Source organism: Diprion similis, chromosome 10 (genome assembly GCF_021155765.1).
Source record: "Diprion similis isolate iyDipSimi1 chromosome 10, iyDipSimi1.1, whole genome shotgun sequence".
Lineage (NCBI taxonomy): Eukaryota > Metazoa > Arthropoda > Insecta > Hymenoptera > Diprionidae > Diprion > Diprion similis.
The window spans coordinates 6266044-6288186 of NC_060114.1; the positions used below are offsets into that span (position 1 = coordinate 6266044).

General features: G+C 37.3%; 4 protein-coding genes across 5 annotated transcripts; all 4 read left to right on the forward strand.

Annotated features, from left to right (window-relative positions):
- Positions 1–2996: 2996 nt before the first annotated feature.
- LOC124410817 (UDP-glucosyltransferase 2-like) lies at positions 2997–4938 on the forward strand. Its single transcript, XM_046889464.1, has 3 exons — positions 2997–3847; positions 3910–4138; positions 4347–4938. Exons 1-3 carry the CDS (start codon positions 3035–3037, stop codon positions 4856–4858), a joined length of 1554 nt encoding a protein of 517 aa, XP_046745420.1. The 5' UTR covers positions 2997–3034; the 3' UTR covers positions 4859–4938.
- Positions 4939–7388: 2450 nt separating this feature from the next.
- On the forward strand, positions 7389–10146 carry LOC124410818 (UDP-glucosyltransferase 2-like). The gene is made up of 4 exons (XM_046889465.1): positions 7389–7610; positions 8121–8935; positions 9003–9231; positions 9620–10146. The coding sequence occupies exons 2-4, from the start codon at positions 8123–8125 to the stop codon at positions 10129–10131; spliced, it is 1554 nt and encodes a 517-aa protein (XP_046745421.1). The 5' UTR covers positions 7389–7610; positions 8121–8122; the 3' UTR covers positions 10132–10146.
- Positions 10147–13378: 3232 nt separating this feature from the next.
- Positions 13379–18133, forward strand: LOC124410814 (UDP-glucosyltransferase 2-like). 2 transcript variants are annotated; one of them, XM_046889462.1, is made up of 4 exons: positions 13379–13498; positions 16131–16945; positions 17013–17241; positions 17446–18133. In XM_046889462.1, exons 2-4 carry the CDS (start codon positions 16133–16135, stop codon positions 17955–17957), a joined length of 1554 nt encoding a protein of 517 aa, XP_046745418.1. In that variant the 5' UTR covers positions 13379–13498; positions 16131–16132; the 3' UTR covers positions 17958–18133. The 2 variants fall into 2 exon arrangements, with proteins under 2 accessions (XP_046745418.1, XP_046745417.1); XM_046889461.1 differs by lacking the exon at positions 13379–13498 and having other exon boundaries at positions 16065–16945.
- An 865-nt stretch (positions 18134–18998) lies between these two features.
- LOC124410816 (UDP-glycosyltransferase UGT5-like) lies at positions 18999–21818 on the forward strand. The gene is made up of 4 exons (XM_046889463.1): positions 18999–19063; positions 19401–20215; positions 20274–20502; positions 21244–21818. The coding sequence occupies exons 2-4, from the start codon at positions 19403–19405 to the stop codon at positions 21756–21758; spliced, it is 1557 nt and encodes a 518-aa protein (XP_046745419.1). The 5' UTR covers positions 18999–19063; positions 19401–19402; the 3' UTR covers positions 21759–21818.
- Positions 21819–22143: the final 325 nt, after the last annotated feature.

Consider the following 22143-nt stretch of genomic DNA (forward strand, 5'->3'; position numbering starts at 1 on the left):
ACCATCTTCTGGTTACAGTATGAATCTGATCTTTCCTGAGCAATAGCGAATGAACATCTAATTTTTATGTTATTTTAATTGTTATATCTAGTATGTATTACGGATGTTTCACCAACGAAATGACGTACTTGTAGATTAAAACAAAATTACTCGAAAGAATTGATGTCCTGGTCCCATCATGACGGTTTTATTTAAATTGTCGAAAGGAAGTGATGGGTGTAGTTCCGAAAACCGGTGATTTTCAAATTTTTTGGGATTTTTTTAACCGACGTATTTTTACGCGATTTTTGGATCTGACTTCCAAACGTCAAATTTTGGTTTCTTCTACGTTACTTATGAAGGGAAAAATAATTCTTTTTTTATCAAGGATTACTTTTATACTAACCAGAGCAATTTTTCCAATTTGAAGAAATATCACTTTGAAAAAGAAATATGATATGAAAAATTTTTGCTTAACATCGGAGTCTTCTTAATTCAGGAATAATGAATAAGTAATAGCATACAAATGTAAAATGATAAAAAATCAAGTTCAAAAATGAATATTTTTAGTGATTTTCTTATGTTTCTATGGACTTTCTCGTATTAAATCCCAAATGTAATCTTATCATATTCTTGTATGAGAATTGAGATCAATTGGGATTAATTCTGATGATTTTTCTGTATAATAATGACAGTTATTGATTATTCAAGTAACAAAAATTTTTATTTTCAGATTCCTATCTTCTAAAGTATTTTTGCAGTCAACAAAGGCACAGTGAGGTGCCGATTTTTGATCTTGATTTTGAATTCGCAGGTTGAAATAGGCTTCGTAAGCTTCACAAAGCTTTAAATTTTTCAAGCCAACGAAAATTTCTTGTTTCTTATTTTAATAAATTCACCGCAAATAAAACAGTTTGAATCAACATTTAGTTTAGACTGTCTGGACGCTATTTTATAACTCAGTAACAGACAAGAACAGTTTTTACAGCTTTGATAAACAACTAAACACTCACTGCTGTATCCTACGCGAGTACGGTAAAGTCGGCTCAGTTGTACCGTCAGGTTAATCGTATCACTTTAATATCTTGAAAACCGTGGCAACGAACTCTTATCTCGTGATTCAAACTTTATGTCTAGGCGACGCCAAACGCCATTCCAAAAAAAAAAGGCGCGTGGGACATCGTCTCATTAAGGTACGTTCAATTGTAATTTTCGTATGGTAAATGGTGCCAGAGTACACTAGGGAGTGAATCATGAATTCTGTGCTGGATGTAAACCTGGATCAAAGAAATATTTATGTTTTAGCTGCAAATAAAGACTGACGCAACAAACAGCCTTGTCAAAAATTACCAAAGAAAAGTTCAAATTCAAAAGAAGTTAGCTATATTGATAGATAAATTGATTTCAAAGACTTCATATAAACAATATCGATCGAAATTATCCTTCATATGCTACGTCAAGTGAAAAGAAAGTTCAAATTAGAAATAAGTTAAGTATTTTACATGAACAAATAAAAACTATCCAGTCAAGTTATTTTACGTGTGCTACTTATTGTCGATATTATTACAAAGACAAACTTATTTCAGACATAAGTTTGATTTATCGTTCCGTAACTACGTTAAGAACATTCCAAAAGTGCAATATCGAGCAATGTTACCTTAAGGTATGATACACGATATGAATAATAATAAAATATTATGAAATTTTGATATGTTCGTTAGATTCAACTTGAAATAGGTCATAATTCATACTTTCTTGAATTTTAGGGTGGTACGACTTACGATACCAGTTGGCTGAGTCGTATCGTTTGCAGAGATTAAAAAAAAAAATTGTTTTCCCCCCTTTACTTTTAATTTGAAACTACGCTAATTTTTCTCGTTATTTCTAACGAAATGTAGAGTATGAAAAATATTGGTTCGGTGTCATTTGAGGGATGGAAAAGATTTTACGAAATCGGAAAGTCAACGATAGTACGATTAAGCCGACTTTCCTCTAATATGCAATTTGCTACCGATTTGATCAAAGTGCTACCACGTGCAGATCGTAAAATCAATTTAAACCTTCAAAACCTACTTACTTACGTAAAACAGACAGAAGCAGACTTTAGAAGCTAAGAACGGATACTTTCGTGTTTTTCTTGAATTGATAGATGTTTATTCAAGTACAAGTGATTAACATTATAAATATGAGTGGGTTTGTTATTAGTGTTTTTGTTGTTTCAGCTGATAAGGGTTATCTTTCTTATCGTTCTTTCGTTCCAATTCTTTTCACTCTCATAGTCGAAAGTATACTTATATATACCTTCCTTAGTGAGTGAGAAGCTAACGCAGATAAAAATAGCAGCATGAATAGACAAAAAAACGCAGCACTTACATATAGTGAATGAGACATTATACAGCAACGGTTATTACCCTCAACATCTTATTGAGCCAATCAAAAGACTCGGAGTGGAAAGACACTACGATTCCATTTATCGGAACGAAGTGAACGATAAGCAAAGCAACGCTGTCTAAAGCATAATAACTATAACTTTGAAAGTTTAAATAAAATATCAAAAGATTTCCGATAAGAAACTAATTATTACAACTCACGAGGTAATCCTGAAGGACTTTATTCGATCTTAAAATTTGCCACAACCTCATTGGTCAAAGAAAATGCTGTCTACAAGATCCAAATATCCATACGATCAACGATCCATATTAGTAAAAAGAGCAACGACACTTTTAACTAAATTGATGCAAGAACTCGCATTGAAAAGATTTTCAGAAATTAGCACTTAATATACATTAAGGAAGAAGAGGATTATTATAAACGAAATAAAGATTTGATCTTGAGATTTACTATAGATAGTCATGAGGTCATAGGAGACCAATTTGAATTCCAAAATTTTTTTCTTTTGTACAAATCATATTGACTGATTTCATGATACAGAAAGATCAATTCCATGTCATAAGCGTTGCTTATTCCAACATTCATGGATTTTGTGAGACTTTACAATGCAATTATTACTGCGTCATTTCTCTGAAGATAATTCTGCTTTTGTATTGATATAGCCATGAACCTTGGTACCATATTCGTTTTCCTGGTCATTGGGTGCGTCGCAGATTGCTCAAGGATCCTTGCAATATTTCCGTACCAAGGTCAAAGTCACCACATAATGTTCGAGCCTCTGATGATCGGTCTGGCACGCGCCGGTCACTCCGTTGACGTTGTCAGTCATTATCCTCCGAAGAAATCAGTGGCACGATATAACCACATAAGCCTGAAAGGAACGCTGCACAATTATGTAAACAACGTAACCGCAGGCAGTGCTTCAATCCACGGTAGAGTCTATCACCTGATGAACTTCCTTTCCAATCATGAAGCCAAAGTTCTCTGCGGTCTGATGCGATTGCCACAGCTACAGAAAGTCGTCAATGCAGATACCAAATATGACGTCATGATCACCGAGATACTAGGATCAAACTGCTACCTTGCTATGGCTCACAAAATGAAAATTCCGTTTATCGGAATAGTCACTAATGTGGTTTTTCCCTGGGTTATTGATCCGGTCTTCGGTGACGCGAATCCCAGTTTTATTCCATCACAGCTGTCGACTTTCACAAACGAGATGAACTTCTTTGAACGCGTGGAGAATCTTATGATTTACTTGTACTCGAGGTTTCTCTTCTATTATTGGGACTCAACTGTATCTAATCCATTGGCTAGAAAGTATTTCGACGATCTTCCACCCCTGAACGACATCTACTACAACATCAGTTTGGTGCTGGCCAATAGCCATTTCAGTATTCACGGTGTCCGTCCTGGGACTCAAGCCATCGTTGAAGTGGCAGGTCTCCACATCGACGAAAGCCAAGTGCTTTCAGAGGTCAAGTGTTTCATGATCGTCCACACGCAGATTGGAGGAGTAATAATATCCATTGATTTTAGGAATTGGAAAGCTTTTTAAATTCCTCCAAAGAAGGGGTCGTGTACTTCAGCATGGGGACGTTAGTGAGGTCAGACACGTTTCCGGAGAAAAAGCTACTAGCGATGTACGAAAGTTTTTCGGAACTTACAGATTACAAAGTGCTGTGGAAAGGTAACCTGAAGGACATGCCGAAGCCGCTACCGTCTAACGTAAAAATAGTTTCATGGGTGCCGCAGTACGCAATTCTCCGTAAGTTTTTCTCAGCAACCATGTAACCACTTGTCAAAATTTTTGGATAGAGTTTTATGTCAAACTTTGTCACTTATACTAGACCACAATGACTCAAAATATCACGATTCACAATCCAAACTCTCATGTCTCCTTACATGCAGTTCAAGATGTGCGACTACTCTAAGCGGTCATTGGGTTCTAATAAATTTTTAATTCATTACCCAAGGTCATCCAAAAGTAAAGGCTTTCGTAACACACGGAGGTGCGATGGGAATCCAGGAGGCGATACACGCCGGAGTTCCAATGATTGGGATTCCTTTCTTCTCTGACCAGTCATTTAACGTGATGGGATACGTGCAGAGAGGTTTTGGCGTTCACCTTAGCTACCATGATATAAGCAAAGTAAGCTTCTCCGAGGCCTTGCGTGAGGTGTTGTGGAACCCAAAGTATCAATCGAACGCAGCCCGATACTCAAGATTGTTCAGGGACCGTCCCCTGTCGCCAATGGACGAGGCAATTTTCTGGATCGAATACGTAATTCGTAACGGAGGCGAGCCGCTGAGATCCTCGGCTCGTCATCTCAACTGGTTCCAGTATTACTTAATAGATGTGATTCTATTTTTATTAGCCATAACAATTCTTGTTATCGCAGTTGTATTTACCTTCGTAAAAATAGTGCTGCGTATCATTGTTTGCAAACAGACTTGCGATCTTCCAGTGAAAGATAAATACTCGTAGTCACGTGTTTATCGTAGGCAAAGTTTATGTTGTGAATCCTGATTTCGAAAGAATCCTTCAAATATGAAATAAGTATTTTTGGATAGAGTATCCGTAAAGTATGCTTTTTCGATCGTGTTTTGCGGTCGTAAAGTCATACTTTACGGACAACGTAAGACCAAAGTACAACTTCACGGCCGGTAAACACGACCGAATAGGCATATACTTTACGTATACTCGATCAAAAAATGATGTTCGCTGCTCGGCCGTAATATTTTATGGACTCATGAGCATTTTGTGTTCCTCGGACTGGTATCGCCAGTCCTTGGACGCATAATCTTTACACGGTCATTAAAATCCTACTTTACGGCATTATGCATAGGAAGAACACTACTTGCATCTCGTTAGCCGTCAATCATGCTTTGGAGTGAGAAGATATAAGCACCTTTGGTGCAAAAACTTTTCGTCAATTGCATGTCTGTTAATTCACAATAAAAACATGATTGAAACTTGATCCGTAGCTTCCAAATCTCTCCGGAATCGCACTGCTGCCACAATGAGGTCACATTGACCCTAAACTTATCTAACTAAGTATGATCATTAAGTATCTACAAAAATGAAAATAACTCATAAGTTGATGAAAATCCAGACAGATTTTCGATATTAAAGTACGTCTTGAATTCTAGTGATTTCCTGCGTTCGGTCGTTCACATTTGGAAAACTAGCTGTCCATGCGCATGTCATACCAACTCTGCTTCAATGAAAGCATTTAGTGTCTAAAATATGGAAATAATGTTTTAATATTCAGGATATATTACGTAAAACAGAGTTTTCACTCAAGGTTATGTCTCAAAGAATACATCAAACCATGAATAGTGTTCAAGTAATCATCTCTCGACTTTATAGCTTGCGTCATGTAGCAAAAAAATGTCCATCCCCTATGATAATAAATGAATGAACAGAAACCAAACAAGATATAATACAATACAACCTACTTTTCAGGGTAACAAGGCTGCAAAAGAAGACAACAAGGCCAGTAAGTACTTGTACGACAACGCATTGCTTATACAGAATACCAAACATCGTTTCCATCACGTGTCACGCAGCTGACGGATTGTTTACGCAATGCGTTGTTCAATGAGAGCCCAGTTTTCTGTATATTCCAACTCTTGCTCTTCGCTTTTTGCCAGTATCAGCTGACTTCTGTAGGTGTCGAATCTACGCCGTTCGTTGAAACCACACGAGACAATCAATAGCATGGTTGCACCCACCTGTCGTGCAAGATACTAAATTGGTGAAACTTTAAAGATATTTTTTGCAAAAACGTCTTGCTTTGTAGGTATGTACATAGAATTGTCATAGATACCAGCTGCTGTCTCACAGTCTAAACATTCTGCAGACTTTACTCACTTGACTCTTGGTGCGGCTAATCAGCTGCGAAAACAGGGCGTTTCACTTCTCACACTTTCGCCACCGGATTTCTAGCGTTCACATAAATATCACGAGCACCTCTACGTCATTTATTGTCATTTATACTTATAAAGCGAGCCGATTCCACGAATCAAAATAGCGAAATCTTGTAAGATGGACAGACAACCGTATTTATCACTGATTGTATGTCTATATACACCAAAAAGTGTATGTCATATATATAATCTTAAAACGAGGTCTGAGAGTCATTGAAAATTCTTGATCGAACCGACGATTTCATCGATGTTGGAATTATCAGATCTGATATATTTTAGCTCTCCATGCATCGATCGCATTGATATGAGGCCAGTCGAATTCTCATTTGACCAGGAAAAAAATTATGAGTAGCGATTTTCCTTCGGAAATCGATGCGGCAGCGGAGGAGCGGAGGCGAGGAAAAAAATTGACACGAACCAAATTTGTAGAAAATTTAATTCCAAACAACTTTGGTAATTACCATTTTTCGTGTGAAATTGAAAATAAACGAATTATTCAGTAAATTCAAGATGGCGGCTGAAATGTAGACTGCCAGCAACCCTCCCCCCTCCAAAGATTTCTGAAAGAAAATCGCTAATTACAATTTTTACGGGTCAGCCCTTTTTTTGGTCTAATTCAATTGGGCATTATAGAGCTCACGTGAAGTTCTAAAAATCTATAAACGTATGAAACTTGTTGAATATCGAAATTCATCATGAGCGGGGAGTAATATATGTTTATATTTTTCATCCGGGTAGGTCAAAAGTTTTTGTTCGCGGTAAAAAGAAAGAAATGCGTCGACTCGTAGGTGTTCATTCATATTTGTAATAAACTTATCGCGATCGGCGACCGCCGATTCTGATATCAAAAACGTTCATCGGATAAGATTTGGCGGAAGTGGTATTGACGAAGTATTCCGATGTATTACGTGGTTTTCGGGATTATCGGAAGCGTGGAGGCTTGTTACATAAACAGGTGTTAACGTTATCTCCATGACATAGCAATCTAATTGTGACCCTAAGTCTCGTATTGATAAGTTTTCGCTTGCAAGCGTGACGTCAGAGTCTTGCTCAGTAATAAGTGTACAACAGCTCTTAGGGAGAGACACTTGGCACCCGTCTAACGTAAACGGACGTCCTGCGTATTGAGGTGTCGAATTATGAGATTCAAACCTCAGTTCAACACTGACCATTGGATCAAACGGAGGTATGAGTCCGTATTCAATTAGCAAAATCCAAGCCGTGTAAAATTTCGGTCAATAGTTCGAATGATCAAGAAGTGAGTGGAATTTTTTAATTCGTTTGTGAACACGTAGCGTCAACTATAAGTAAGTAAAAAAACTATGATAGTGAGTAATTGTAAACAATCCAAAGTAGCAGTGTAATGAAATGACAGTGAATCAACTTGGTTGGTCAATAAACATTACATAATAATCGTTAAGATAAACGTGCTGTGATTTAATTCAAAGGCAATTATCAACAGCAAATGCAACAAGCAATTAAAATTTATTAAATTAATAGCGATATATATTGTCGTTTAAATGTTTAGTAAGATCGGATCACAAAAAATACTTGTTAATTTACTTGAGAATATAAGAAAATTTATGTTCTGTTTTTTGTACGTTAAAAGAGTTACTTTTTCGTAATTGACGTCAATATTTAGAGTCTAAGAGATGAATGATTTCTAAAGCATGGTATACTAAGATGCTGTTTTTCACAATGACCTTGAGAACTTGTGGTTAGTCGCAACCCCAGAATAACTAGAGCACGCAAGTCAGCGGGCCGTGATAACGGCTCCAGTGCTTTTGAAAAATGTTGATCAGAGTTATTTTTTACAGACATGGACACTCGTACCATTTTTATATTTTTGGCCGCCTGCTACATGACAGATGGAGCAAGGATTCTTGGGGTGTTTCCATATCAGGGTCGAAGCCACAACATTATGTTTGAGCCTTTGATGATTGGTTTGGCACGTGCTGGGCATACAGTTGACATGATCAGTCACTTTCCTCCAGAGAAACCAGTGCCGGGATATAATCATATAAGCCTGAAAGGCTTACTGCCGACCTACGTAAATAATGTGACAGCGTCTCATGCCCGTAAAGTAACGACGGTTGGCTACGGACTTAGCAGACTATGTGCCTTGTTATCGAAGCAACTATGCAGCCTTCTGGATACTCCTCAGATGCAGAATATTCTCAATACTGACGTCAAGTACGACTTGATGGTCACAGAGGTCTTCTCAACCAATTGTTTCCTCGCAGTGGCTTACAAATTGAAGATTCCAGTGGTTGGTGTCGGCAGCAGCGTGATGTATTCCTGGGGTTATGATCCTTTCCATGGGGACGGCAATCCCAGCTTCATACCGTCGCAGTTGGGGGAATTTACGAACGAGATGAGCTTTATCCAACGCGTCGAAAACACGATGGTCCACTTTTACTCGAAGTACCTCTTTTATTACTACGACAAATCTGTGTCTGAAACAATGGCTAAGAAGCATGTTCCGGACCTGCCATCGTTGAACGAAATTTACAACAATATGAGCCTTCTGCTGGTCAACAGCCATTACAGTGTCCACGGAGTGCGTCCAGGGAATCCCGCCATTGTCGAAGTGGCAGGTCTTCACATCGACGAGACCCAAGTTCTTCCCAAGGTAAGATATTTTATAAGTTTTTCTTCAAGTTGGTATCGCCAGTTGTGACAATTTCCATCATCCTTAGGAATTGGACGTGTTTCTGAACTCCTCGAAAGACGGTGTCGTCTACTTTAGCATGGGAACGATGGTCAGGTCAGACACATTTGAGCCTGAGAAGATATTTGCCCTCTACGAATCCTTTTCGGAACTTTCGGATTACAAGGTGCTCTGGAAGGGGAACGAGGAGGACCTGCCGAAGCCGTTACCATCCAACGTGAAAGTAGTTAAATGGGCCCCTCAGTATGCAGTTTTGCGTAAGTTTACCTTTTCGCAATGGTACGAGTTTCAATGTCCTTCACATTGGCACAGCTAGATCACGGTTCCAATCAAATCCTTTCAACACTGAATTGCCTAGGATTGGAATGTCGTCAGGCATGGATACACTGTTCCAGTCATAATTCGTGGTCTAGAAAGATGTCTTATCACCCATTTTCTAATGTCCAAAAACCGCGAAGAACATCTTATGGGCATAAAGATATCGTTATGGGGTAAAACGTTGGTTCACAAGACACTTTTCAAATGTCTCTTTAACGTCTTTCCGTTGTTTACTTTCTGTGTACCTTCTTACTAGTTACATACGAGTTCTTATTGTCATAAAAAATTGTCCACAACGTGATTCTAACTACATAATCAATTTGACAGGCCATCCAAAAGTGAAAGCGTTCGTGACCCACGGAGGTTTAATGGGAACCGTAGAGGCGATCCAGGCCGGAGTTCCAATGGTTGGACTGCCGTTCATGGTGGATCAGAGCTACAACATAGCGAGTTACGTTAAGAAAGGTATCGCCGTTCGTGTGATCTACGAAGATCTAACTAAGGAAAGTTTCTCACATGCCTTGCGAGAGGTACTGATGAACCCGAAGTACCAATCCAACTCAATGCGCACCGCAAGACTGTTTAAGGATCGTCCACTGTCGCCATTGGACGAGGCAATTTTCTGGGTCGAATATGTCATCCGCAATGGCGGCGAGCCGCTTAAATCGTCGGGCCGTCATCTGAACTGGTTCCAGTATTATTTGTTAGATGTTTTTCTATTTTTACTTAATGTAGCAGCGATTGTTCTTGCCATCGCTTACATGATTGTCAGAAAAACGCTTTCAGCTATTGTTGGCACAAAAAGTCATAAAATTTCAAATAAAAAAAAAAGTTCCTAAAATATGTGCGGTGAACAATCAGTGTATTGATGAAATCTAGTTTTCATGAACATTTCTGTATACAAGAAATATAATATACAATTTTGAAATCAATAGGTGGTACAAGAACTGTCACCTTTGACTTGGCCATCACACAGTATTTTGTTTCGATCACATTTATCAATTAAAAAAAATTGGAGAATCAACGACCCAAAGGGCATCGAAGGTAATAAATATCCATCTCATTTATCGTCTTGGAAAAGTGAATTATTTGTTTGGGGCTACGAAACATTCCGATACAAATACTCGTGATTTACGTTCGTCTAATGTTTTCATTGTTTTTGATGTTTTTAAACGAGCACGCTTTTTATTTCTGGAGTTGGAAGTTTTAATACTGGCAGAAAAAAATTTTTTTTTTTTTTTCTTTAAAGTCAAGAAAGTATAATAATGAAAATTTATAATAAAACACATTCCTTCAACGAATCAAAATACTCAGTTATTTCTTAAATAAATAATGTTGTTAATGAGAAAATATTTAATACATAAATTCGAACTATAATAAATGTTTTATTTAATAAAACTGAAAGTTGTAGTGAATTAGATATCTTCTTCATTGAAGAAAATCTTTTACAAGCATTAAATATTATAATCGAATCAATTTAAATTATAATATTAACAAAAACACTTTTAAATCCGTATAAATATCGACTTTAGTAAAACTTTTTTCAACCAATGTCAATCTCATAATTTCTGGAGTCAATAATATATAAAATAATAATAATAATTACGGCCATATTGGACCAAAAGATTCAATCAAGTAAAAACAGTAAAATAATTGTTCGTAAAAAGTAATTTTTTTTTTCTCTGGGTAGAATGTAGATCATCCATCATCATGTTTCAGGACCCGATTTATTCGAAAAGATACGATAATTTTAAAACCTCGATACGATAGGCGCCTTTTTTGGCTTAGAACACTGGTTCAGCCATTTTTTTTTGTTTGTTTTTTCAATTCCTCTACATTTCGTTATTCAAGCTCTCCATTCTTGTCCTTATATATTTATGATGTAACACACTGTCATGGCGAATCCTTTTTTTTTTTACCAGTATTGTACAGCCAAACAACTTAACAGTTTCATCTGTAATTGATCTCGTTCCGTCTTTGCTCGGTGTGTATAATCGTGTATAAAAAATATCAAGAGTGTAGAGATTTTGCTTCGTCATAGTGCCGAGTCTCGAGTGTTGGATAATCATGGAGCTGATACTGCATCTGTAATTGCTTACGATGTTCCACGTGTATTGTAAGATCTTCCGAGATCAAAGGTCTGCACGCGCGTGTCCTTGAAAATGAACAAAAATGTGGTCGAAGGTTTGACTTCTTCGTTCAACTGGCAAGTAGATTTAACCGGTATATAGTGGGGAGAATATTTCACATCGGTATACAAGATTTGCAGTAATCAGGTGAAGTTGGGACTCGACGGAAGTGGTGCTCAGTTTTTTGTAAGAAAATTTAAATTTGCACGTATAGGTTTGCGTGTATTTAAAGCAGTGCTTTCAATACCGTTCTAATTTAGTTAGTAACTTTTAATGCCGGAAAAAAACACGATCTTTTCAAAACGCTGAACGTTCACAAGAGTAAATCCAAATGAGTGTGAACTGATTCCAAAGCAGTTAAAATTTAGCTAAAATGGGTTAAAATTCAAGAAAGATAAAGCAAAAATTTTATCATTATTAAAGAATTTCTCTATCTTATCGCGATTTATGTGTAGACTTTGTTGATGTCGAAGTGAATGGGAGAGTCAAAATTTTTTTTATTGATATTAAATAATTATAGCTAAATATTTTTCTACATAAATAAAAAAAAAAAAATATACATGTTAAAGTAAACTTACGTTCAATTACCTAAAAAATGCATAATACAAAACAAGAAGAAATAAACCGCCGGATACGGTAAAATTTTACAAATTCTTAACAAAGGGGTTGATCATAAAACAATCAAGTAAATCCAAATGGCGGCCAAGTTATGATCTAGTGAATGTCAAGGTTATTGTTAACACTCACATTATGTATACTCACAAATTGAAATACCGACCAAAATCGAAGGAAAGCTTAAACTTATTCAAACGAGCATTTGAATTTAGCGAATTATTATGGATTACATTGGATTAGATGTGACTGTTAACAATAACCTTGTCATTTAGTAAAAAGTGACTGGCTGCCACTTGGATTTGATTGATTGATCGATGGGCAAAACCTGTGCGAAGATTTTGTAACTTAAATTTTGCTGCAACTGGCGTCTTTTTTTTTTTTTGTTGTCGTTGTTTTCGCTTTCGTTGCGAAGATTTCACCGTGATTTTGAGGTTGTTTTCACGTAATTTAACGTAAGTTTACTTTAAAAAATATATATTTTTTTTATATAAAAGAACATTTTGCCGTAACCATTTTCCTTTGTTTATCCCTATCGATAAACAATTTTTAATTTCCTTAGGAGAGCCATAGATTTTCAATTCCCTCCTTTAGTGATCCTCGACACCGAGAAAGTTTAAAAATGAAACGATTAGCAGTTGAAGGCTACGTCTCAAAGTGATTATATAATTGGATGTAAGATGTGTGATCGTAGTTATGAAACATCAAACAAAGCTGATGCCAACTCTCGACATAACGTGAGACTGTAATATTTTCATCTCTGGCGATGTTTGTGCCAATATTTTTATTTGCAGATGAATTTTAATTCTGATAAACTGATAATATACATTTTACTCGATATTAAATGAAATTCATTGTGAAAACCATAAAATTATAAATACCTTCGGTATCAGTGCGACTGTTTTTCAGTGTCATATCGCGTTCCAAATGTCAAAAGAGCTTATTACAACAGTTGGATAGGGTTTTGTGCGGAAAAGGCGTATGAAATAAATTTTTTTTTTCCATTCATTCCATAATTTTGATGTATTAACGCCAAAAGGGCGTTACCTCAAGACAAACGACCTTTTAGCTTTACGAAAATTTTTCCTAAAGTCAAAAGGGCGTATAAAATCAAATTCAAGTTTCGCTCTGAAACGTAAGAAAAAATTTATAACTCTTTTTCTCAATAATTGTTGACAAATCGATTTGCAAAAAAAATATATATATTGTACACCCTTTTGGCATTTTCCACGCAATATATTAGGTTACTTTAATCGCAAGCAGACTGCCGGCTGACAATGAACTTTATTTTGTCACAGTGAGAGAAAACAGGTTTTCGTCTAGGAGAACTTTGTTTTTTAAATTTCCAACAGCAACAACGTCGATTCAGAGGCATAAATAACAGCAAAAAAGTAAAATCTCAACTCCATACTGCGTTGAACTGAAGAATATTTGAACTCCGTTAACTTCGACTCTGTTTTTCCAGGTAGGTAGACGAAAATGTAATATTACAATAATCAACCATGATTGAACGGAAGAATACTTGCAATCATTCACAATCAATTTTTCCAATTTCCACCGTATCGCCGAATGATGTACACCTTATCCCGAATTGGAATTAAGATGTTAAAAATTTTTTGCCTCCGCACATTTCAAACATCTGTTGTTTTTTTTTCCTCTCCTTTTTTTACTTTGTTCGCATTTTTTTACTTGCGCAACGTGTTTAACGTGGGACTTCGGTGAAATTTCGGTGATATCGAGTTTTTTGTGTTTCAAATGACTCAAAAAATATGTGATCAAAAATTCCTTCCAAGAAAATCTAAATTATGGCAGTATGTGGTGTGAAAAAAAATTTCAATCTCCTGTGACGGAATTGTATGAGCAAGGAAACTTTAGAAGCGGTACGCTGGAAATTTTCTGCCGAAAGTTTCTTGCGCGTACACTTTCGTCACAGGAGATTGAAATTTTTTTTCACACCACATACTATCGTAATCTAGATTTTGTTGGGAGGAATTTTTGATCGCATCTTTTCTAGTCGTTTCAAAAATCAAAAACTCGATATCGAAGCCTCGAGACATGCTTACGATTTTTTCTCACAACCAACTGCTGAGACACTTTGGGGTCGATCTGAAAGAGGTTGAGTAAAGTGCCAAGAAATAAATTATCGATACCTAAAATGTCGAGATATTATCGAGAGTTTCTACTGCAAACTATTCATCATGCTGATAGTTTATCTAGAATGAAAGAAATCTCGTCATCAGAATTTTCATTCACCGAAGTTGAATTGTGCAATATATTTGTAAATTATTCTCTCATGGATTTATTTCATCTCGATTTTACTCGGTAAGTATGATTAACCCGATATTTCTTGAATACGAAATGATATTGTGTCACATCTTGTGTCTAAGAATCATATGTAATGGATTAATATCATCCACTAATCAGAAGGTTCAATTCGTGTCTAAATCGGTACGAGTATGAATTAGTTTTTCTCTCAAAAAAAAAAAAAAAAAAAAAAAAAATATATATATATCTAATCAGTTTCTATTAGATATTCATAAGTTTGAATTTTCGTTGCTCGATGACTGATTTCATCGATTGATATTTCTTCGAATCGTTTGAATAGTTGGGAATAATAAACACGTAATAGCAATAAATCAGCTTGCGTAGTAAACCGAGTCATTTTTATGGTTCCTAATGAGATAAGAACTCGTTTATCAGAAACAACAAAAACCTAGCAATGTATTCAAAATATTGCAGAAATAGACATTTCTCTATACATCTTATCACACGAATACTTACGCGTAATTTTACACATATCCGAATCGCTTATGTAATTATGCCAATATATGACATATATTACGTATTATTTTAAGAATGTATTGGTTACACATTCTCAACCAAAAGTGAGTCTCATTGATAACATTGAATACTTTGTGATAAGATTAAAATGTAAAACAAAATCAACCGCAGTCACGATGATAAGAAAAATAAATTTTCAATAATAACATTGCTCAAAAGTTACAATAAATTTCTTAAACAAATCATTTCTCAAGAAATTTTCAGCCTGTGTTTTCTTTGTCGTTTGAAATAAATTCGTCCATTTTTCGGAAACTGTTTTATTGTAATGCACCACGTCTCTACGAAAACGAATTCAAAATTCCAAATTTTCGACAACGAAACTTTCAAAAACATGAAAGAACTCTTACTCAACAAATTCATTTCACATAACAAAAAGAACGACATTCCTTAAAAATGTGTTAAACAACGTTTTGTTTAAACAATTTACCGACAAATTTGAGCATTGTTATTATTGAAATTTAATTTTCTTATCGTCTTTATTGAAGTTGTTTTTTCTTCGGATTTTTATCTTATCATAAAGTATTCAATATCGTCAATGAAGCTCAGTTGTAGTTGAGAATGCATAGCCAGTAAATCATAAATCCAATATCATTGCCAGTCGTCTTGGACTATATGACGCAACCGTTTTACTTCAAGAGATCATTATAATATTATGAAATTCCAGTAGACTCCATTGCAACACACCATTACACATGAGTATGACAGAACATAATAAAAATATACCGACGAAAATTTTGATCACAGATTTTTCGCTTATCGGTTCAGTTATCGCTTTTGTAAAATATAGTAATCATTAGCATCGTTCAAAATCTTGAACCACTCAACTGAATTTATGATTGCATTTCATCATGCGAAAAGTTCGATAAAAATCTAAGACACGATTGCTTCAAAAATTCGCCATAGTCTCTCGTTTACGACGTGCCGTTACCACGTGACAATGATAATTGAATCAAGAGATTTAGGGGACTTGGAATCAGTTCGAAACTCACTGCCCGGTGAGACGCCGCGCAGCCTCAGTTATTTCCCAACTGATTGTGGGTTCCAGATACTCGACGTAAGCTTTGTTGCTCCGGAAAATCATCGGTGAGTAGTTTCAGACACGTTAGTATCAGCAGTTGGTAATTGCAATGTAAACTCGATGTAACATGCATGTTTCGTTCACGTTTTAAAAATTTGGTGATATAAAATTGTTATTTAATAAAGATTATTCAATGACGCCATGCTGATTGAAACAAGTAAATCACATTCTTTAACAGCCATGTCACTTCGCACGCTCATTGTAATAATGAGCACAGTTTTTCTAACGGATGGAGCAAGGATCCTTGGGATATTCCCATACCAGGGAAGAAGTCACAACATAATGTTTGAGCCCCTGATGATCGGACTGGCGAGAGCCGGCCATACTGTCGACCTGGTCAATCATTTCCCGTTGAAAAATCCGGTGCCAGGATTGAACCACATAAGTTTGAAAGGAACGCTGCACTCCTACGTGAACAACGTAACAGCATCTTTCGCTCTAGAGTGCAACGGAGTCTATGGAATGACACATTTCATCTCGGCGAGGGAACCTCCAGACCTTTGCAATCTCATGCGACTACCTCAGCTGCAGAATATCATAAACACAGACAAGAAGTATGACGTTATGGTGACCGAGGTCTTCGGGACTAACTGCTACCTTGCTGTGGCTCACAAGCTGAAGATTCCAGTCGTGGGAGTCGTAACCAGCGTTATGTATCCATGGAGTTACGGTCCTTTTTTTGGAGACGCTAATCCGAGCTTCATCCCATCTCAGTTGGCGACTTTCACGAACGAGATGAGCTTCCTCGAACGCGTGGAGAACACTATAACACATTATTACTCAAATTTCCTATTCCATTACTACGACAGAACGGTGTCCGATCCATTGGCAAGACAGTATTTTGATAATTTACCACCGTTAAACGACTTGTACAACAACGTGAGCTTGGTGTTGGTCAACAGTCATCTCAGCATTCACGGTGTTCGTCCAGGAAATCCTGCGATCGTTGAAGTAGCTGGTCTGCATATCGACGAAACCCAAGTGCTTTCAGAGGTGAAGTGTTGAACGAATTGTAAACTTAGATATTCGTGGCAAAAGCAATGATTTTCGTCCTTTTTAGGAATTGGAGAAGTATTTAAATTCTTCGAAGGATGGGGTTGTCTACTTCAGTATGGGAACGATGGTCAGATCTGACACTTTTCCACGGGAAAAGATACTAGCTATCTACGAGAGTTTTTCAGCACTTTCCAATTACAATATCCTCTGGAAGGGTAATGCCGAAGATTTGCCAAAACCATTTCCATCAAACGTTAAGGTCGTTCCATGGGCACCGCAGTACGCAGTTCTCAGTGAGTTTATTATTTTCATGACAGTAAATACCGAGTATGACACAATTTTAGTTCACTAAGAATATCCTCAGGAATCCATAGAGAATATTTCATCTTAAATTATTCCTTTAGTTTCGGTCAAAGACGACATAGGTAGCTTGATATTGTCAAGAAGGTGTGATGGACCCTTAGTACCCATCTATAACTTTATGTTCATTTTCCCAGGTCATCCAAAGGTCAAAGCGTTCGTGACCCATGGAGGTTTAATGGGAACCCTGGAAGCCGTACACGCCGGAGTTCCCATGATTGGAATTCCGTTTTTTGCAGACCAGACATTTAACGTGTTAGGATACGCGCATAGAGGATTCGCCGTTCACATCGACTACGAGAACATCAACCAGCTGACTTTTTCCAAAGCTCTGAATGAGATACTTACAAACCCAAAGTACCAATCGAATGCTGCACGTTACTCAAGACTTTTCAGGGATCGTCCTTTGCGGCCGTTGGATGAGGCAATTTTCTGGATCGAATACGTAATTCGAAATGGAGGCGAGCCCCTCAGGTCTTCGGCTCTTCATCTATACTGGTTTCAGTATTACTTGATAGACGTTATTCTGTTCTTACTAACCATACCAACGCTGCTTCTAGTCAGTTTGTTCTACGCTTTGAAAAAAGTTCTGCGTACTGACACAAACGCCAAAACTCGGACCGTTCCAAAAAAGAAAAAAACTTCATAGTACTCGAAAATTGTAATTTGTGCTCATTATTTATCTGTCAAGATTTTTGTACTGATCATTTCTGTAAGATACTCATTAAAAATATTATTTACAAAACTGTTTACAAGTGTCTGATACTCACCTACAAAAATGATTTCAACTCACTTTTATTAATTTTGGCCCGCTAATGAGAAGATTTTCTGCGCACTTTCAACTTCTTAGTTTCAATTTCATCACCACATACATCATAACTTACACCCAGAGTTACATAATAAATTCACGTGAAAGGGGCTGACTTGCTTCTGTTATTTGTACAGCCATTTGCTCAGCACTGATTTGAGGATTATATTGATGCTGCTCATCACCAGAGCATTGGACCAGGCTAATGGCGAGTGAGATAATGACTAGTGTCATAGTGCTAGGTGAAAGAGTTACCCCCACGATCATTTCCTGTTATAGATTGAACAATCTCAATGCACCAAATACATTGTTGATAGTTGATATGCGATTCGTCTGATAGACACATGAATTAGAGTTGATAAAATCGATTAATATTGACGAGTTAATATTATCGGATCAATCAAGCAAGTTTGAGTGAAATATTGGATAAGAATGCCCGTCGCTGTCCGATTTGGTCCATGATACAGTACCTTTGTTACACCATAGCGTGCCAAAAATAGCCTGCAACCAGAAATTCATTGCCACTTTGCAGATTCACTTCCAAGTATTCTGTTGCAGTACATATCAACTCATACCAGCAGTACTTGTGAAAAAGATCTAATTAATTAGCACCGACTTTTAAAATGCTCGATCATCGTGATATCGCCCAGATATTATTTTATATTATTTCGTTATCTCTGTTACTCCCGGATCGTAAATTATACGTGGTCCGATGTATGTTAACCTTGACGAAATAGTGAGATAATACTGGGTTCGTGCCAATAAAAATCAACTAATGAGTGGAAGAAGGCATTTCGTTTTCTACTGATAACCATTGACGTTTATTAATCGGGCTACCAAGATTACCAGAATCCTATCACGTGCAGTTCCGTACTGGCCTGCGATCAAGTTTAACATTCTCGTTTCATCGTGATCTGAGTGGGCAAAAGCCTGGTGTAAACTAAAAGGTGATAAATCTGCTGACAGCTAATGTAAATCATCGGTAAATTGTCAAAAACCTATTCAAACTATCACTATACATCAAAGTGGCGTTTAATATTACATATTGATGTATGAACAACCATTTTGTACAATCGTGAATGATCTACTAATTCAATCGTGAACACAGCGGCATTACCAACAGTTCATGGATTATTTTACTTGTTGGTTTAGTTAACAATTGGTTCAAAATCATAGTTGGAATGAAGTGTATACGATTCGAAAGAGTAGAAAGTAGAAACGGATCATGATTTTTCTCTCTTGTCAAAATAAATTTATTATTCTTAGAATGCGCTATTGTTTCAGAGATGGAATGTCGAACTGTACTCGTGTTCCTGATCGCCTGTTGCGCCGTGGACGCGGCAACGATCCTCGGCATATTTCCATACCAGGGTAGAAGTCATAACATAATGTTCGAGCCACTGATGGTCGGCCTAGCACGAGCAGGCCATACGGTTGACGTTGTGAGTCACTTTCCTCCAAAGGAATCAGTGCCGGGACTTAACCACATAAGCTTGAAGGGATCGCTACATTTCTACGTAAACAACATAACAGTATCGTTCACCAAAGAGATGAACGGACTTCACAGCCTGATTTACTTCATCAGCGGTCGGGAACCATCCGACCTTTGCAACCTGATGCGACTCCCTCAACTGCAGAACATACTAAATACAAAAACTAAATACGACGTCATGGTAACCGAGGTCTTCGGGACCAACTGCTACCTTGCTGTGGCTCACAGGTTGCAGATTCCAGTCGTCGGGGTCACAACTGGGTTCATGTATTCATGGGGTTACAGTCCGTTCTTCGGCGACGGAAATCCCAGCTTTATACCGTCCCAGTTAGGCAGCTTCACGAACGAGATGAGCTTTCTCGAACGCGTGGAGAACACGATTGTTCATTTATACTCAATTTTCCTATTCAACTATTACGAGAGAACAATCTCCGATCCGTTGGCTCGTAAGTACGTCGAGGACATACCGCCGTTGACTGATTTGTACAACAACATGAGCCTGATGCTGGTTAACAGTCATCCCAGCATCCACGGCGTCCGTCCAGGGAATCCAGCGATTGTTGAAGTGGCAGGTCTGCACATCGATGAAACCCAAGTTTTGTCGAAGGTGAGCATTCAATGAGCATATTTACGGCAGGACTGATGAACAATTTTGTCCTGCTCAGGAAATAGAAGGGTTTTTAAACTCGTCTAAGGATGGAGTGGTCTACTTCAGCATGGGCACGATGGTGCGGTCTGACAGCTTCTCGTCGGATAAGATATCCGCTATATATCAGAGTTTTTCGGAACATCCCAATTACAACGTCCTTTGGAAGGGTAACGCGGATCATCTGCCCAAGCCGTTTCCACCCAATGTGAAAATCGTTTCGTGGGCACCACAGTACGCAGTTCTCCGTAAGTGTTCGTCGAATCGATTTGATAACTCTCAAGTAGTCTTTCAAATTACTTGTTAGCCTTGGATAAGGATGGTATGCTTGTTGTATGACACCTATTTTCATCATTCTACGACATGTCGTAAAACACGTAGAAACATTTGGCATTTTTTTCATGCGTTCAATTTAGCCGTTTCAGAGGCGCAAACCACTCGTCAAGTTAAGGTGCTTATAAAGACGCGTTGTACACCTAGAAAACGCGGGGATGCAAAACTCCTATACCGCTCAAGCAATCAGAATGAAACTTGGGCAGTTGATGCCTTATTTTGGCAAAAAGTGGAGCGTCTTTTTACTTTTTCAAAATTTTGAAAAAATTTTTACAGATTGGTTACCACTCACAGAAATTGGCCAAATTTTCACAGTTGCACTGACTGGATCGAAATATCCGGTATGATGTCTCTAGAATTGATTTTTTTTCTAGGAATTCTTGGTAACGACGTAAAATTTTTTAATCAAACTCAGTCGGGACATTTCACTTTGAATAGTTTGGTTACTTTTGAGAGGAAAACTCGAAGGGTTTTTACCCCGAAACAGTCGAATTGATACGTAAATATAAGTCTCTAGTGATCTGTTATTTGAATTGGACTTTAGGTGCGTGCTTTCCTTATCAAAGTGATCATCATAGCGTTGAAATCACAATGAGCACATATTAGAGTGTAACTGGCAAAACCACTTGACAACAGTTTTTCGAAAACTATTCCAGGTCATCCAAAAGTGAAGGCGTTTATTACTCATGGAGGTTTGATGGGGACTGAGGAGGCGATACACGCGGGAGTTCCAATGATTGGGATACCGTTTGCCGCGGATCAGACATTCAACGTGGCGGGTTACGCGCATCGTGGTTTCGCTATTCATCTAGACTACAAGGACCTTAACAAGGCTACGTTTTCGAAAGCTTTGAGCGAGGTACTGACGAACCCGAAGTACCGGACAAACGCTGCGTATTTCTCGAGACTATTCAAGGATCGTCCACTTTCTCCATTGGACGAAGCAGTTTTTTGGATTGAATACATCGTCCGCAATGGTGGCGAGCCACTTAAGTCTTCAGCCCTTCACCTCTACTGGTTCCAGTATTATCTGATCGATGTTATTTTGTTCTTATTGACTCTCACGGCATTAGTCACAATTGGTCTATTCCTCTCAATTAGAAAAATACTGTGTATTGTCATTGGTACGACAAAAACTTCAACGTGTCAAACCAAACAAAAGACCAAGTAAAACTAATCTACTGATACATATTGTCATGCAAACAAACGTGGAGTCCAGGTTATCCCATTTTGGACAAGCCAATTTTTGACACCATGGTTGTCGTCAAAAACTGTTATTCATTGTTGGTATATAGGTATCACATTTTGGCTTACTCTGCACTAGCTCATTTTTCAAACTTGAAGAACATTTTCGCAATTATTTAGGGTAGAAACCCCAGGTAACAAAAGACAGCAAATTATTCTGAGCTATAAAGTATTTTTGAGATTAGTAATTTTATTTTTCACTATTGTTACTCATTTCTTCATGCATATTTCAATAGAATTAACGTATCTCATACAAAAGGAAGTAAGAACTTCACGAAAATCTATATTATAAATAAATTTCAAAGATTTAT